The following is a 16,563-nucleotide window of genomic DNA, read 5'->3' on the forward strand; positions in this document are numbered from 1 at the left end:
TCTCAGATCAGATGAGATGCCTGCTGCAAATCCTGAAGCCCATCAGTGCTGCTAACGAAAACTGAGCGGAGCAATTAAGAGCCCAGGGAATCTGCTGAAGAAGAGAGGACAGAGTTTCTGTTCGGAGATGAAGTTTCCTGTGTTTGTTTGCTTTCTGTGGAGTCTCCTGAGTGTAGCAGGGGGGGAAATGTACACGTCGCTGCAGAACGTAAAGCAGGCAATCAGTGTTGAACGGAAGCTGATCGATTACCTGAGAACTTACATTGACCACGAGCTGGAGAGGCTGGAGGACATCAAACGGTGAGTAACACTGGAAACAGACTTTATTATAAGAAGTTTACAAGAGTTGCATGTTAGAACATATCTGATTTATTTTTATGTTTAGGTAAAGCAGAATAAAAGAAAAAAAAACGCAGTTATTGGTGGCTGTTTTGAGTGTTTAATCCACTGTTGGTGAATATACCGTATTATAATCCGGGAGCGGCTGCGCAAACACAGCAAATAGTAATAGACTACGCTTTGAAGATGTGAGGTGATCCCATTATTAGATTCTTGCTGCGCGTGAATAAACCTCGTATATATGAAATCACTGAACTACACTGAAAATTAGATAAAATTTTTTTACAGCTTTATTTCACCGTGTTGAAGGCAGGATCGCTTACCATGTCAGTTCCCACTAATTTGCAAATAACTCATCTGTTTCGCTGTGGAAGCGCCTCTAATTTTATGGAGGAGCCTTTTTAGCCATGACGTTTCAAACAGTAGCTTGACTAGAATAGAATAGAATGAATAGAATAGAATAGAATGCCTTTATTGTGGTGGATATGGTGGATATTTACAGCACTGGAGCTGGAAAATGCTTGCTTTTATTGTTACACTTATATGAGCTGCAGGTTTCCTTAATTCAGTCTAAAAATCTAATTTATTCTTAGCTGAACAGTCCATCGACGACTTGCAGGTGCAGCTTTAATGCTTAATTTCTAATCTTCTAGAATTTCTAAGCTTTATTAACTTTTCCTTAAGTTTCTTTGTTCTGATGCAAATAATGTGCTCTCCAATGCCAATTTAATCACTGAGTTTTTATTATTTCCCCTCTGAAGACCCTGTTTAACAAAAGTGTATCTTCACACAGTTTTTATGCCAAAGTGTCTGACCTGCACAAAGATCTTTACAAAGGCCCAGCGACTGCAATGGTCAACCCTCTGGTGGCTTTCACCCTGATCAAACGCCTTCATTCAGAGTGGCTGAACGTGGTCTACAGCAACGAAGCCCCCGAGAACCTGCAAGGTTGCCTCACTGCCTCCTGCACAGACACATCTGGTGGTGATGACTAAACATCCACCTCCCCTTGCCTCTTCTTTGCTGTCACAACCCAACCCCCCCATCCCATTCACCTTTTTACCCCTCTGCTGTCCAGCCCTCAGGTCCAGTTACGAGGAGGAAGAGGCTGATCTACCCAAAGTGGAAGATCTCCAGGGGGCCGCTAAGGGGCTGATGAGGCTGCAGGATGTGTATGCTCTGCAAGTTTCCAGCCTCGTAAGGGGTCGCTTCCAGAGAGTCACTAATGGCGAGCCTTTTGATGTCTACATGCCTGCAGTGTCTGTCCCGCTGTCTGGTGATGACTGCTTTCTGGTTGGGAAGGTACTGAAAACATTACTTTCCTTGACTCCCTTTGCACAGGTAGGAAAATGTACTTTAGAAAAAAAACACAGTTCTATGTGTAAAAGAACAGAAATATCAGTAAAAATGTAAGTATAACCAGCCTCAGGGAGGGGCAGTCATCTGCTGCGACTAGTTGGGGTGAGGGGAGAGAGGCAGGGCAAAACACAAACTGTGGAAGAGAGCCAGAGATTAATAACAAATGATTAAATGCAGAGTGGTGTATAAACAAAGTGAACAGAGGTGAATGACAAAGAAACAGTGCATCATGGGAAGAGCAGCCTAGGCCTATTGCAGCATAACTAAGGGAAGGTTCAGGGTCACCTGATCCAGCCCTAACTATAAGCGTGATCAAAAAAGAAAGTTTTAAGCCTAATCTTAAAAATAGAGAGGGTGTCTGTCTCCTGAATCCAAGCTGGGAGCTGGTTCCACAGAAGAGGGGCCTGAAAGCTGAAGGCTCTGCCTCCCATTCTACTCTTAAGTATCCTAGGAACCACAAGTAAGCCAGCAGTCTGAGAGCGAAGTGCTCTGTTGGGGTCATACGGTACTATAAGGTCTTTAGGATAAGATGGGGCCTGATTATTCAAGACTTTATATGTAAGAAGGATTTTAAATTCAATTCTGTATTTAACAGGGAGCCAATGAAGAGAAGCCAATATGGGAGAAATATGGGATATTGATCTGGTCCATTAAGTAGCAGAGGGGGCTGTTTATCACTTTCATTTGCTTTGGTGTTAATGAAATTAACAACAGGTGCACAACAATGAGACAAATCCCAAAACAGGAATGGTTTTACAGGTGGAGTCTACTGACACTTTTTTCCCCTCATGATCTTTTCTGACAGTTTTTTCACTAGTTTTGCATTTGGGTCGGGTCAGTGTTGCTACTGGTAGCATGAGGCGACACCTGGACTCTACAGAGGTTGCAGATAGTCCATTTCCAGAAGGTTTGCTGTCTCCCAGCACAGTCTCAAGAGCATGGAGGAGATTCCAGGAAATAGTCAGTTGCTTTAGAAAAGCTGCACAGGGCAACAGAAAGTCCTTAACCCATCAGCAGGACTGGTATCTGCTCCATATGCAAGGAGGAACAGGATGAGCACTGCCAGAGCTACAAAATGACCTCCAGCAGGCCACTGGTAAGAATGTCCCTGACCAAACAATCAGAAACAAACTTCATGAGGGTGGCCTGAGGACCCAACGTCCTCTAGTGGGCCCTGTGCTCACTGTCTGACTCTGTAGAGCCCAAAAAGCATTTGCCATAGAATACCAGAATTGGCAAGTCCACCCTGTGATTTTCACAGACGAGAGCAGGTTCACCCTGAGAACATGTGACAGACACGAAAGGGTCTGGAGAAGCCGTGGAGAATGTTAATGCTGCCTGTAACATTCAGCTTGGCTGGTTTGGTGGTGGGTCAGTGATGGTCTGGGGAGACATATCTATGGAGGGGATACACAGACCTCTGCAGGTTAGGCAACCACATGCTGACAGCCATTAGGTATTGGGATGAAGTTCTTGGACCCAATGTTAGATGCTATGCTGGTGCAATGGATCCTGACTTCCTCCTGGTGTGTGACAATGCCTGACCTCATGTGGAGAGAGTATGCAGGCAGTTCCTGGATGATGAAGGAATTAATACCATTGACTGGCCCCCACGCTTGCCTGACCTGAATCCTATAGAACACCTCTGGGACATTGTTTCTGTCCATACGACAACACCAGGTTGCACCTCAGACTGTTCATGAGCTCAGTGATGTCCTGATCCGGATCTGGTAGAAGATCCTCCAGGACACCATCCGCTGTGTAGGAGCATGCCCCGACATTGTCAGGAATGCATACAAGCACATGGGGACCATACAAACTGCTGAGTACCATTCTGAGTTACTGCAAAGAAATTTTGGCAAAATGAACTGGGCTGCCACACAATTTTTTCATGTTGAAAAGCCTCTGGGGCTGGGCACTGAGTGGTCCTGATATGCTTCATGTGTTGGTAAATACGGTCTTTTACTACTACACAAATTTATATTCAGAATTTGGTCTTATCTGTCTTTGAAAGTTTTATGCTTTTGATCAAAAAGTAATCTTTACCAAATGTCTGAGAGAGAGCACTCATTGATGAAACTAATAACAACCCTAGATTATATAAAAGATGAATGCAGTCACCATGACATCACTCAAAGGTTTAAAGCTGTAAGTCTGGCATTTTGACCAACTCCATCTTGGGTTTTTTTTGGAAACAGAAGTGAAAATATGTGCATGAGAAGTTGCAAACATCGAAATACCAAAAAAAGTGGAGCACAGATTACTTGGCAGGCTGTTAGTGCAATTAAACACAGAGCAAACCACATTATTTGTCAGATTACTGCAGTAAAATCCTCCAAAATCAATACCAGAAACAAAGTTGAGACTTGAATTAGTGGAAGTGACGTCTAGCAGATAACTATCCACTTTAGCTGTTTATGTTGGCAGCAGCCACCCATCACTTAAAGCAGCCCTAGTGTAACTTCAATGGGTAAATTATATGAAAAGCTGAAAATGAACTGGAAACTTTCGTTTAAGGGCATAAGAAAGAATCGTGTTTTAATCTTTAACAATGCAGAATTATCTTTTTCTCTTAAAAATATATATAGCTGTTAGATAAAAGTAGCCAGCTAAAATGTGGTGAAGCATAAAATAGAAGCGGTGTAGAAGACTTGAGCACTTGTACCAACTCTGTATTTCCTAAACGCACAAAGGAAAAGTGGTGAGAGTAAACATCTGTCTTCTTTCTGGAACAGCTGTAAAATAAGGTACAAGCACTCACTGAAAGAAATTAACATATTTGGAAGTTGCTGCTCTGAAAATTTCCCTCTCTGATTAACAGCCCATTCCAAAGGGCTGCAGTAGTTTTATCCCAGACTTGTAAGTAATTCTGTGGTGGGAACCCTGACTGGAAAAGTGGGATTCTTTCCATTGCATGGCTGGGAATTCTTTTCATGTGAAGACAAATATAATATTCTATAGATGGGGAAAAGAAGAGATTAACCCAACAATAAATTCCACTGTTTTCATACAGTGATGATGTGTAAGGGCAGGGCACTGTGTGGGGGAGACATACTCTTGTGTGGAAAAGACATTATCTCATGCTGCAGTAAAGCAAAGAGCAGAGCTTGCCTTCACTTGTACCAAGGCTGAGATTACACGAGACACTCTGTAAACAGGAATGCTTGGGTTAAGGCAGCTGTCAGTAAAAGAGCAGCATGTGCTTTTATGTAGCTGCTCCTCAGAACCAGCAGGGTTTGTTAACACAATTTTGTGTGTGTCAGTTTCAGTGATTTAAAGCCTTGGGCTCTTTAAGGTGTAATTGTGAGCTGATGCTTCCCTCAGGCTCATTACCTCACCAGCTGAGTATTTTTACATATTCATTTGCTCTTTAGGTTATTTTTGTTAAGACTAACTGATCTTAAATTAAAGACTGAAATGCTGACAAGTGGTTGTAAACCTGTGTTGGATCAAGTCAGCGTGTCTAATTAGTTGGTGAGCTTCTGTGTGTGTTTGTTGGGCTTAAATGGCACACAGGGAGTTGTGGCTGTGGATATGATCTATGGTGGGAGGAGCCTCCTGCCACCCAGTTTCTGTCAAGCCTTTAGTCAGCACCCACTTTATAAAGTCAGGTCAGCTCCTAAACTGCGTTGAAACCAAGTAAAGTAGACTGTAATCAGTGTTTGTGACTTTCAAAATCTAAAAATACTGCACTTTAGTATTGCACTTCCATAATACAAATAGATATTTGCTGCAAGGACACACCCCTGTGTAAAATATAAGCCTACTCATAATGTAGAGTAGGCTTATGTAGGCGGCTTATCCTTCTATCTGCTCGCTTCAGGCACTGCTGAGACTCAGGCTGCAAAGGCCTGGCAAATTTATTTATTAATTCTGCACCCCAGATTTTTTTTCCCATTCCAATCTGTCAGCTGACACCAGTTTGTGGTAGTTTATCAGATTTCACAGAGCTTCTCAATATGTATGTGGGATCCAAATGCAGGACAGAGCAGATATCTTTAATGACACTTCCTGTAGAGCAATAGCTCCCAAAGTATGAGCCCTGCAGGTACTGCGGGAGGGCTGTGAGGCATCATTTATAATAAATACATAAAACAGTTTTATTTTATTTCAAACTACAATCAAATATTTATGATTAAAACAAAACAAACAAAAAAAGCCACGATATTAAAGTTGCATGTGTTTCTTCATTTATTTGCCCTCAATTGATGCAGAACGTATCTTTCTATCTTTCAATGAAATGTCTTGATTTAGGATCACCCTCAAGAAGGACAAACTGAATCTTTGAAAGCAAAAAGAAGGAAATAATTTATTTTAGTTTGGTGAGTTTATCGGAGTTTTGATTACAGGTTTCAGTTTTGAAACTGGGCCTTGAGGGCAGCTGTAGAACATAAACTGCTACATAATACTCACAGGATAAAAGGATGAACTAAACAAAAACCGAATGTGCAGGAAGACAAGGAATCAACACAGATGGGTGAACAGATGGACTGAAGCTGAGGGGGAGACAGGACTATAAACACAAAGGGAGCTAACTGACAGGTAAAACTGATCAGGGTCACAAAAGGAGTCATACCTTAGGTGTGGAAAAAGAACAAAGGAAAGCAATTAAGGAGCACATATAGAACCGAGGATGATGCAGACAATGCAGCACAGGACACAGAGAAGAGTAAACACTAAGAAAAAGGATGGGTGAGATGTGCAAAAATGAAACAAGATCCTAACCCAATAAACCCAAAAGAAATAAATTCAAGTGAAGCTGAAGTAGCTCAAATGGCTCGGCCAACAGCCTCCAGAATCCAGCACGTCACAACAGCAAACACATGACAGCTGATTGCTGTGATAGAAGAAACTGTCTGATTCTGGCTGCTGACTCTGAGTTATTAACATGATGATCCTTACTGGAGTCATCCCTCCAACCACAAAACCTAACAAATTCTGGCCAAAATGCACATAGCATTTGGTTCTTCAGTTCTAGACAATTGCCAAATGCTATTTATTTTTCTGTTACTGTAAACAGGTGGCCTATGAACAAGAAGACTATTATCACTCGGTGCAGTGGCTGGAGGAGTCTGTGCGCCTTTTCAGGGGAGCAGGCGGGGAGTGGAGCCCCGAGAATGAAGGGACTTTGGAGGACGCTCTGGATCACCTTGCCTTCTCTCACTTTAAAGTAAGTAGGAAGACATTTAGGAAATTCGCAAGATTCATGATTTAGATTGCCCTGAATTCCTCTCATCGTTTCAGACAGGAAACGTCTCCTACGCTCTGAGTCTGTCTCAGGAGTTACTGCATCACAGTAAGTCTCTTAAAACCCCTTCCCTCAGTGAGCAGTGTGAACCTTCACTGACTATTTACACATTTTCTTTCTCAGATCCGATGAATGGAAGAGTTCTGCAGAACGTTGAGAAATATGAGAAGCTGCTGGTGGCTGCTGGTCCACCCAGAGGCAATGGGTTGAGGAGACCCTCTTCTAGGTATTTAAGGACCAGGGACACTTACGAGAGACTCTGCCAGATTCAAGGCTCTCAGGTATTATACATGTTCAAAAAAAAAAAAAAAAAAATTAAATGAACTCTTTGAAAACACGTCAGATCTCAATGGGGAAAAAAAAAAAATTGTGCTGGGTATCTATACTGATATGGACTGGGTAATGTGTTTGAAATGAATGGATACCACATCATTTGATGGAAATGAAAATGACACAGAGGACTGAATTCACAAGACACCCTGAAAATCAAAGTGAAAAAATGATATGGTAGGGTAGTCCATTCTGCCAAATTTTCATTGCAAAAACTCATATTATAGCATCAGGCATGCTCCTGTGCATGCCTGATAACATCGGGGCATGCTCCTAATGAGACGACGGATGGTGTGTTGGGCGATATCCTCTCAGATCTGGACCAGGGCATCACTGAGGTCCTGGACAATCTGAGGTGCAACCTTGCAGTAGATGGACTGAAACATAATGTCTTCCTGACGTGTTCTATTGGATTTAAGTGAGGTGAGCGTGGGGGCCAATCAGTGGTATCAATTCCTTTATCCTCGAGGAACGGCCTGCATAGTCTCATCACATGAGGCCGGGCATTGTCATACACCAGGAGGAACCCAGGACTCGCTGCACCAGCGCAGGGTCTGACAGTGGGTCCAAGGATTTCATCCTGATACCTAATGGCAGTCAGGGTGCCGTTGCCTAGGCTGCAGTGGTCTCAGGCCTCCCTCATGAAGTCTGTTTCTGATTGTTTGGTTAGAAACATTCACACCAGTGGCCCGCTGAAGGTCATTTTGTAGCTCTGGCAGTGCTCATCCTGTTCCTCCTTGCACAACGGAGCACGTGTGCACGGAGGAACGGATCTGTGCACGAGGTATCCTACAGTGAGTTTACTATTCCTGGATGTACACTGTTCGTGGATACACTTTGCTTAAACAAAGCAGGGTTTTTTCATTTTCTTTTAATAACTCTTTAAAATCGAATTTTTTGGTATGGAGTCTATGGTAACTTGCACCAAACAAAGAGGCTGATCATTACGCCATATTTAAATTTGTTTAAAAGTAATTGTCAAATAAATCCTCGAATTAGTTTATAAAGTCAACATATTATACAGGTCTTTATTTGCTGTTGTGCATTTTTATTTTCATATGGTCAATGATCCAAATAACTAGGTCAGCATATGTCACATTGTTATGCCAATGAGAGTCAAAATTCTTATATCGTCATGTGAAGCATACACATGCGGCTGAGTGCAGAGGTTTGCTTTTCAAACCTCTGTTTATGAGGGGCAGAAAATCAGTCTTTTTCACAAAGAGGATGAACTGAGGGCCTGCACCAAGGGATTGTTTTAAACTGTGAATCATTCAAGGCTACTCCAGTGGAGTCCAAGAATTTACAAAAAAAAAAAATTATGACTTTCTATACCAATTCATCCAACAGTCATAAAACTGTCAGCAGTTATAGAGGAAAATCTCAGTCATATGAGTTGACTTCATTCTCTGAGGATCATTAATGTTTGTCCAAAAACACATGAATCCATCTCATGCTAGCCTCGCCCCTAACATAGTCAAACAACTCCATTTAAATTAAATATTTTCATGTTTGCAAAATGTTTTCTTGGCTTTAAAAAGGCCCGTAATTACTCTAAATGTCATAATTGTTTTCCTGCTTTTGTGTGGTGAAAGAACCATTATGAGTAACTGTAGATGAATATCCTCGTTTTGAGCTTCTTAATAGACTTCAGATGCCTGTCTGTTCTTACAGCGCACGCATTTTGCAAATCCCCAACTTTTCTGCGACTACTTCGCCAACGACAATCCTGCGCTGATGTTGATGCCCGCGAGACGTGAGGTGCTGAGCCTGCAGCCGTATGTGGTCCTTTACCACAACTTCATCACTGACGCAGAGGCTGAAGACGTCAAGCGGCTCGCCCAGCCAGGAGTGAGTGCTCATCACATGTGGTCAAACAACCCACATGTCTTCAATAAGTCAGCTTTGTAGGAATTAAGAAAAAATCTTAATAATCTATGCTTTTTTTTTTTTTTTAGTTAATTCAATCAGATCTTCGACTGGTTTTGTTATCCCGTGTTTTGCAGCATTTTGTCAAGAAACAGTTTTCCCATATGGGACTCACAAAATGTGAAGCTGTGAAATGTGTTCTTGGCAACAGGAATTCAGGAGAGCCTGTTTAAGTCTGTTCAAATCAGCTGTGCAACAGAAACTCTGAACACTTTCTTACTTTGTAAAGTCACATTAAGTTTTTGTGACTTTCAGACTTTCAGGCTGAAGGATGTAATAGACTTTCAAACAGACTAAATCAATGCATTTTTTTAACTGGAGCATCCTCATTTTTTATATTCTTATGAATAAATTCCCTGTGCATGTGGCTTCTCATAGCAGACTATTGTCTACTGAAATTAGCTCTGATTGACGTAACTCATTATAGTATAGTATGCAGTATAGTATAATTTTCTGTTGCTACTGAGAGTTTTTGTCCTTTGGAGCATTTATTAACAACAGATAAAGATTCTGAGTAACCCGACTAACTTTTGAGATATATTTTCTTGATTTTCTTCATGCATACCATCATCCTCAAACAAATGCTAAACTATTATAAACAGTCAGTATGCAAAGTTATTCAGATTAGGTACACCTTGACCTTTAGAAGAGTTAAATATTGTTTACAGATTAATGCATGTGTAGTGGGAATCTAATTACAATACACATGTAATAAAAAGCTCTGAATAGAGATGTAGGTCATAATGATGGTTTTAATTTTAGTACTTGTTGCTGATCTTTCTTTGACCTGCCAAAGATAAGTGCTTCGAGGTCTTGAATCTAGACTGTGCAGGTGTGTTGCAAAAGCCCCCTGACTGCTGGGGTCTAAGCCAGACTCTTTCTACTGGGAAGATCCTGGAGGGATCATATGGAGGAGGAGTTAGTCTGCTTCCAAACATTTAGCAGGGCTTAAGGGAAAGGGGGGGGATATATTACAAGGAAAACTTGGCTGAATTCCTCAAACAGTCCAAATAATCCGACAGACGTCGGCTGGTAAATGTTCCGTCCGCAATGGCTGAGCTTTAATTTCTATTTAAAGGTCAAACTTTGCTTCAGTGGCTCATCATCAGAGCTCCTCACAGTCTGCTGAGGTAGTTACTTCAAGAAATATTTGGTGGGATAGCACATTTGCTGCCCCTATAGTTTCAGTGAGGTTTTGGCATTGTTCAGTGGGTTTTCCATATTTTGCTCAGATAGAAACCCCTGTACTTATTTCATCATTGTGTCAGCTTGTGGGCTGATTGAAAACAGGCCCATGGTATGGTATTAGTTTGGAACAGAGTGGGATTAGAGCATGGTTTAATTTTGCTGTTGCTGGATCCCAGAATACAAGTCATTTAACAGATTGTTTTATAGGTTTTCTTGTTTATATGTATTGAGCAGAATATTTTATTACTGATTCTCTGTGTGGAGATGGCTTGTGTGTACCTGTTGTTGAAAACTGGAAAACATTCATGAAAACAGCAGACGCTGGTGTGGTTTACACAAGTATCTGCACTTCCTCAAACTCCTCTCCAGACTTTGCAGTGGTTTTTCCTCAAGTTGTGCTGTAAGACATAATGAAACTTTATACTGGTGTCTGTGAGCATGTCCTCCGCATCACTTCTTCTGATTTGCAATCAAGAAAAATACCTGCGTCACTTTACACCTTAAGGATTAATACAAGCCCAACCTGATTAGACGCATTAAAGTTTGGCTTCTATAATGTTCACAAACATAAGATGCTGTTTTCTGTCTTTGCTCACAAGCTGAGGAGATCTGTAGTGGCAGCTGGAGAGAAACAAGCAACAGCAGACTATCGGATCAGCAAGAGGTACAAACAACACCTGTTGTTACTCTTCTAGTGCCATATCAATAAAAACAAATTTAGCAGTAAACCTGCAGCATGCAACTGATATTCCTTTTAAATTATAGTATTATTTTATATATCAATATATTTTACTTTTAGTGCATGGTTGAAGGGCTCATCACAGTCTATTGTTGGGAAGTTGGACCAGAGGATCTCACTGCTCACAGGTCTAAACGTGAAGCATCCATCCGGCGAGTACCTCCAAGTGGTGAATTACGGGATTGGGGGCCACTATGAACCTCATTTTGATCATGCTACTGTAAGTTAATTGTGTTGGTTGATTGGCTGTTATTTTCACTGTAACTGTGGGTACTTTTATTGCCTTTCTAACGTCTGTTTGCACTCCTGTTAAAACAGTCACCTTCAAGTCCTGTGTTCAAGCTGAAAACTGGGAATCGGGTGGCAACTTTTATGATATATGTGAGTAAAGTCGAACCATCTATTGACCCTGCATGACCCAGATAGAAGTCAAGCAGTTCTCTCTCAGCTCTCCAAAAGTCTAAATTAAAAACAAACACATCTGGCATTTGCCACAAGTGCTGCGAGACCTGGCCAACTTGGACAGCGAGCCTGAGAAACTCTGACAACAGCAGCTACATTTACACGTTGGAGATATTCTGTCACGCCACAAACTCTAATATTTTAGACAGTCAACTTCTTATCCGCCCTTCATTTGTGTTCATGTAACCCATTTTTTCCTTCTGGTGTGCTTCTTGCTCAGAATAAGGTGCTGATTGAAAAAGAATGAGTTTTCAAACAGTGCAGCAGACAGAGTGGCTTTTCATAACACGAGCACATAAGCTCAAGACACAACTCTGAAGGAATGTCCTTTTCCACAGCTCAGCCCCGTTGAGGCAGGTGGGTCCACAGCGTTCATTTACGCCAACTTCAGTGTTCCTGTTGTGGAGGTAAATACGCTGCTAATATCTTAGTGTCTTTTCTTTTCATTTCATTTTATTCATTTCATTTTTGGCTAGTTTAAATAGCTGAATCTCACACACATTGTCTGGTGTTAACAAAATGTTAAAAGTCAAACAATATCCTGGAGATTCATTTACCCCTTTTGTAAAGTCAGTGGAAGGTGTTTTTTGTTTTGGTACATATGGTTTTCTGGTTGATAAATGCGCTGCAGTGGAGGGTTTCACAGGCCATTCCTGGGGTTTCACCTTTAACCTTTCTTTTAATTAGAACTCATTTCCTGTCCGAACTTTAGAAAAAGATAAAATAAAATAACTGAAAGAGCTCTTATGCACAAATTAAACACCAACATAGTTTTTCTAAGTAAAGCACTGGGCCACAGTGTGAGCACATTCAGTGCACCTTGGCATTGATTCTTCAAGCCTCTGGAAGTCCACCGAAGGGATGAAACTACTCTTTAAAAAGAAATTTCCTCCTTTGGTGTTTTGATTATGGTGGTGGGGAGACCCGTCCAGCATGGCAGTCGAAATCTACCACAGGTTTTAAATTAGGTTTACTGTGGTAACTGCGAAGGCCATGGCACGATTTAAAGCAGTTTCACGCCCATTAAACCTTTCAGTGATTCCCAGGATGTGTAGCACTGTCCTCCTGAAAGAGGCCGCTCCCATCACAGGATAAACAAGATCATTCAGAATAACTTTGTACCGATTTGCAGACCTTCCATTTAAGAGGACAAGTGAGCCATGGAAGCAGATCATCCCCCACAACATAACACAGCCACTGAATCCTGTGCACTTTTATTTTTTGTCTTCTTGTTACTCTCATTGGTGAACCTGGTTATATATGGTGAGCCTGTAAACATCAGTTTCTTGTTGAGAAGACTGTTGTTGTAACCTGGTGCTGTTTAAATTGAACTGAGATGAATACCCTCACCTCAGGGGTCAAATTTTATAGACCAAAAAATTAAGAAGACAATGCAACATATTGAGTACTTCAAATAATTGATATTTACTGATCATAGTTGAAAGTGATTTATTTTTTCATGTCACAGAAAGCTGCTATCTTCTGGTGGAACCTGCGCAGAAATGGTGACGGAGATGACGACACTCTGCATGCTGGCTGCCCCGTACTTATTGGGGACAAATGGGGTAAGATTCAACAGGCTCGTTATGATGTGACAATGCTGTCAAAAAGTGACGTAAATATGGAAAATAGTAAGTCGGTCATTATCACTTCTCCAGTGTTCAGTTTTCCTGATATGCTGAAGCACATCTGTGCTGCATTAGGCATTTAGAAATGTGGCAGAGTGCAGTTCAGACACTTGGAATCTAAACATCTGCTGCTGCTTGGAACCAGGCCATCACACGTGTATTTGAGACCCAGTTAAGCTAACAGAAAGATATTAATCATTGCAAAGCAGCTGCAGAAGCAGTTAGTGAAGGTGTGTGTGTGTGTGTGTGTGTGTGTGTGTGTTTTTAAGCAGCCATATTTATCATCAAATATTAACCTCAAGGCTATACTTTCCAAGCACGATTACTCAAAAATTTTAAATGTGCAACAGCAAAAAAAAAAAAAAACCTTTTAGTGATTCTGTTTTTTGTTTTTTTTTTCTGTAGAAGATCATTTAACATGATTTTGTCCTATCTATGTGTTCCAGTGGCAAACAAATGGATCCATGAGTATGGTCAAGAGTTCCAACATCGCTGCAGCCTGAATCCTGAAGAGTGAGTGGGTGGAGCCATTGTTGGGCCCCTTTGGAGTGCAAGCCTTTACAATGTTGAGGCACATTTGCAGGCAGAGCAAAGAAGGCAATGAGAAAGTTGATGCACAAGCAAGGGAGGTGAGAGCCATAAAGGGGAAGCTTGCATCTGCGATCGCAGCCCCAGGGATCCTGAAGCATACAGCTGCTGCAGTGGACATGGACGAGGAGGAGGAGCAGGGCATCTGGCAGTCAGCCCCCCCAAAAGTCGAAAAGCTCTTTCTGGCCAGTTCTTGCAGACAGGGGCCTCTGCCTTCACACACTGTGCTGGCTTTAATACACTGTGCAAGGCTGTTTACCTCCTGCCAGCTTTAATTTTATGCAGCCCCTGTTCCTACACTGGCCACACTCACAGATCTCCTATTACAAGCCAATATATGATTATCGTATTTTTTTTAAATATGTAAATACCAAATTAGCAAAGATATTTAGTATCTCAGAAGGAATCAGAAGAAATCTAAAAATATCCATTAAGTTTAAAGGTGTTGAAGAACAGATATCTCTTCAGGAGATACAGAACAGTGTTCGTTAGGGTTGAGGACAAAATCTGGTTAAAATCTGAGTCATCAGAGATTAATGTCATCAGGCTTGAGCTTCAGACTGGTGCCAGTGTATCAAAGGAACCAGTCATTGTGAATGTGCCTGTGTATTCCCAGCTGACTGAACAATGCGGTCATTGCTGTCTGTGGGAGACTCTTTGAATTTGGTTTGATTTAACTGTCTCATGGAACAAATGAACCAGCGAGGGGAGAGAGCTCAGCTACAGATTCTGGTCTTCATTAATCTTGGAGCCTGTGTAAGCTCGCACAGGCGATCCTGTGTGCATACCACTCAGACGTGAGTGTCTAAGTAGGTCATAACCCATCGCAAAACAGAGTGAGGTGGGTCATGCACAGTGCTGAAATTCACTATAAGAAAAACATCAGGCCTGGATGTATGTGACAGTTTGGAGACATCCTACTGCTTGAGTGGCAGGAATCGCTCAGTAACACCTTTGCTCACAACAGTCCAAGTATATCAGCGAGCCTGTTTCACATTCCTGCATGCACAGTAAAGAGCAGGATTATTTTCCCAGGGAGATGATGGATAGAGCGACTCTGCTGCTCTGAAGCTCTTTTCCAACTGTTTTGTTGCACCTATGAAATTACAACAGCAGGTAAATGAAAAAACTTTGTTACGTGTAATTGACATGAAACACTCAAAGTGTAACAATCTTAGAAACCAAGTTTATTTAAAGAATGACCAAATACTGCTGTATTGATAAAAACACTGTAGCTACTAGTCAGATTAGATATTTGGATTCCTTTTATCACCTATGAAAACCATATTTCTTTCCTAATTGAATTAAAGGTTCTTTTTGTTCAGTCAAGCAAAATGAACTCATAAATCAGAGTGATTTAAAGTAATCCTTTTACTACTCTATTTTAACATAAATCATAGTGTTTTTTTGGAAGTAAAGCAGCTTTGATCTGCAGATATTCGTACATTCTCACTGGTCCCTCACTGTTTCCACAGCAAATACGGCTGCAGAGGGACTTCTGCTCTGCAAGCATAAAGTCCAAAGTATTTAAGCACGCATAACTGGAGGTCATAACATCAGGTCATGAATAGATCTTCCTCGGCACATTGTCAGGAGCACACAGGAATTCTGCGCCTCATAACACAAACCCTTTTGGACCTTTTATTTATCTTTCTAACTTAAGAACCAGCTGATTGCTTTTCAAAGAGTCAGTGAGTTTGCACAAAAAAAAAAAAAAAAATGCAGATCAGCTGAGCAGTAAAAGTAAATCACAGGTTTTTTTGAACTCAGGTTCAAAAAATAGAAAAAACTCATTACAGGCTGGTGTTAGTGAGAGGCTTTGTATCAGCGACTCAGAGAGCAGGGCTTCCCTCTGCTGGTAGACAGCTGAGTGGCATTAATGTAATGTTTGTGTTTTGTCCACTTTATTGAAATTTCTATGGTGGTGTTATTAAATGTAAGGTTTTGCAATAATTTATATTGCATATTTTATTTTTAAGTAAAATTAATTTCATGCTTTTTTAAAAAAAATCTGCTGTCACACAGTGGAATATTTAATTTGAAAACATTTTTGGATGCATTGTTGAAATTGTACTTGTGCATTTTTTTTTGTTTGTTTTTTACAGCATTTATTTTAAATGAGTATTGGACATTGGGTACAAGATAAACACTTTAGTGCCAGTAAAATAAAATTATTGCAAGTAAAGTTTTCCTATTTATGTAGCACGTAAATCATGATAGGCATTTCACACAGTTTAACATGTCCTCGTTTCAATGCAAAGCTTGAGATGCAAAAAATAAAAGTTTACAACTAGTTAACTAGCAACTAGTTAAATGTTACTTACACACTGTATTAAAAACCTCAAACTTGAGATGCATATTGTACACTGTTAATTAATTTTGTATGCAGCACAACACAGTGTAAATGTCAAGCAGACCTTGATGATGGTCATGTTCAGTTCAGCTGTCAATTGTGTAGTCATTTGTGAGGCTGCATTTGGGGTATTGCTGAATTGTGTCGTTTTTCCACATCAATTATTTAAAAATTATTGTGTCCATATAATTTATACTAATTTAATTAAAGAAGTTTATTTACTTATTTCATCAATGTCGTTAGCTTGGTGTACCTAATAATTTGAGGATTTGGTGTGGATAATTGTAACCACGCTGCTCACGGGGTACTTCTTCCTTTCAGTTCAATTCTCGATGCACATTTATATATTAAAATGTTTATTACGCTGATATCTGCGAAACTAAACTGCAATTCTTCTCAC

At 40.8% G+C, this 16,563-nt stretch overlaps 1 protein-coding gene across 1 annotated transcript; it reads left to right on the forward strand.

Moving 5' to 3' along the window:
- The first annotated feature begins 30 nt into the window (after positions 1 to 30).
- Positions 31 to 16,332, forward strand: p4ha3 (prolyl 4-hydroxylase, alpha polypeptide III). Its single transcript, XM_030744647.1, has 13 exons — positions 31 to 300; positions 1,133 to 1,287; positions 1,418 to 1,641; positions 6,719 to 6,868; positions 6,943 to 6,994; positions 7,070 to 7,227; positions 8,951 to 9,127; positions 10,993 to 11,057; positions 11,193 to 11,352; positions 11,451 to 11,513; positions 11,933 to 12,001; positions 13,063 to 13,159; positions 13,669 to 16,332. Exons 1-13 carry the CDS (start codon positions 128 to 130, stop codon positions 13,737 to 13,739), a joined length of 1,614 nt encoding a protein of 537 aa, XP_030600507.1. The 5' UTR covers positions 31 to 127; the 3' UTR covers positions 13,740 to 16,332.
- The last annotated feature ends 231 nt before the right edge of the window (positions 16,333 to 16,563 follow it).

Source organism: Archocentrus centrarchus, chromosome 13, assembly GCF_007364275.1.
Source record: "Archocentrus centrarchus isolate MPI-CPG fArcCen1 chromosome 13, fArcCen1, whole genome shotgun sequence".
Lineage (NCBI taxonomy): Eukaryota > Metazoa > Chordata > Actinopteri > Cichliformes > Cichlidae > Archocentrus > Archocentrus centrarchus.

What these genes read in the sequence shown, in the direction of transcription:
- p4ha3 (XM_030744647.1), top strand. Translation starts at nt 128, where the DNA reads ATGAAGTTTCCTGTGTTTGTTTGCTTTCTGTGGAGTCTCCTGAGTGTA. An exon ending in AGCGGCTCGCCCAGCCAGGA is followed by an intron (nt 9,128 to 10,992) that starts GTGAGTGCTCAT and finishes TTTGCTCACAAG; the next exon opens with CTGAGGAGATCTGTAGTGGC. An exon ending in ACTTATTGGGGACAAATGGG is followed by an intron (nt 13,160 to 13,668) that starts GTAAGATTCAAC and finishes TATGTGTTCCAG; the next exon opens with TGGCAAACAAATGGATCCAT.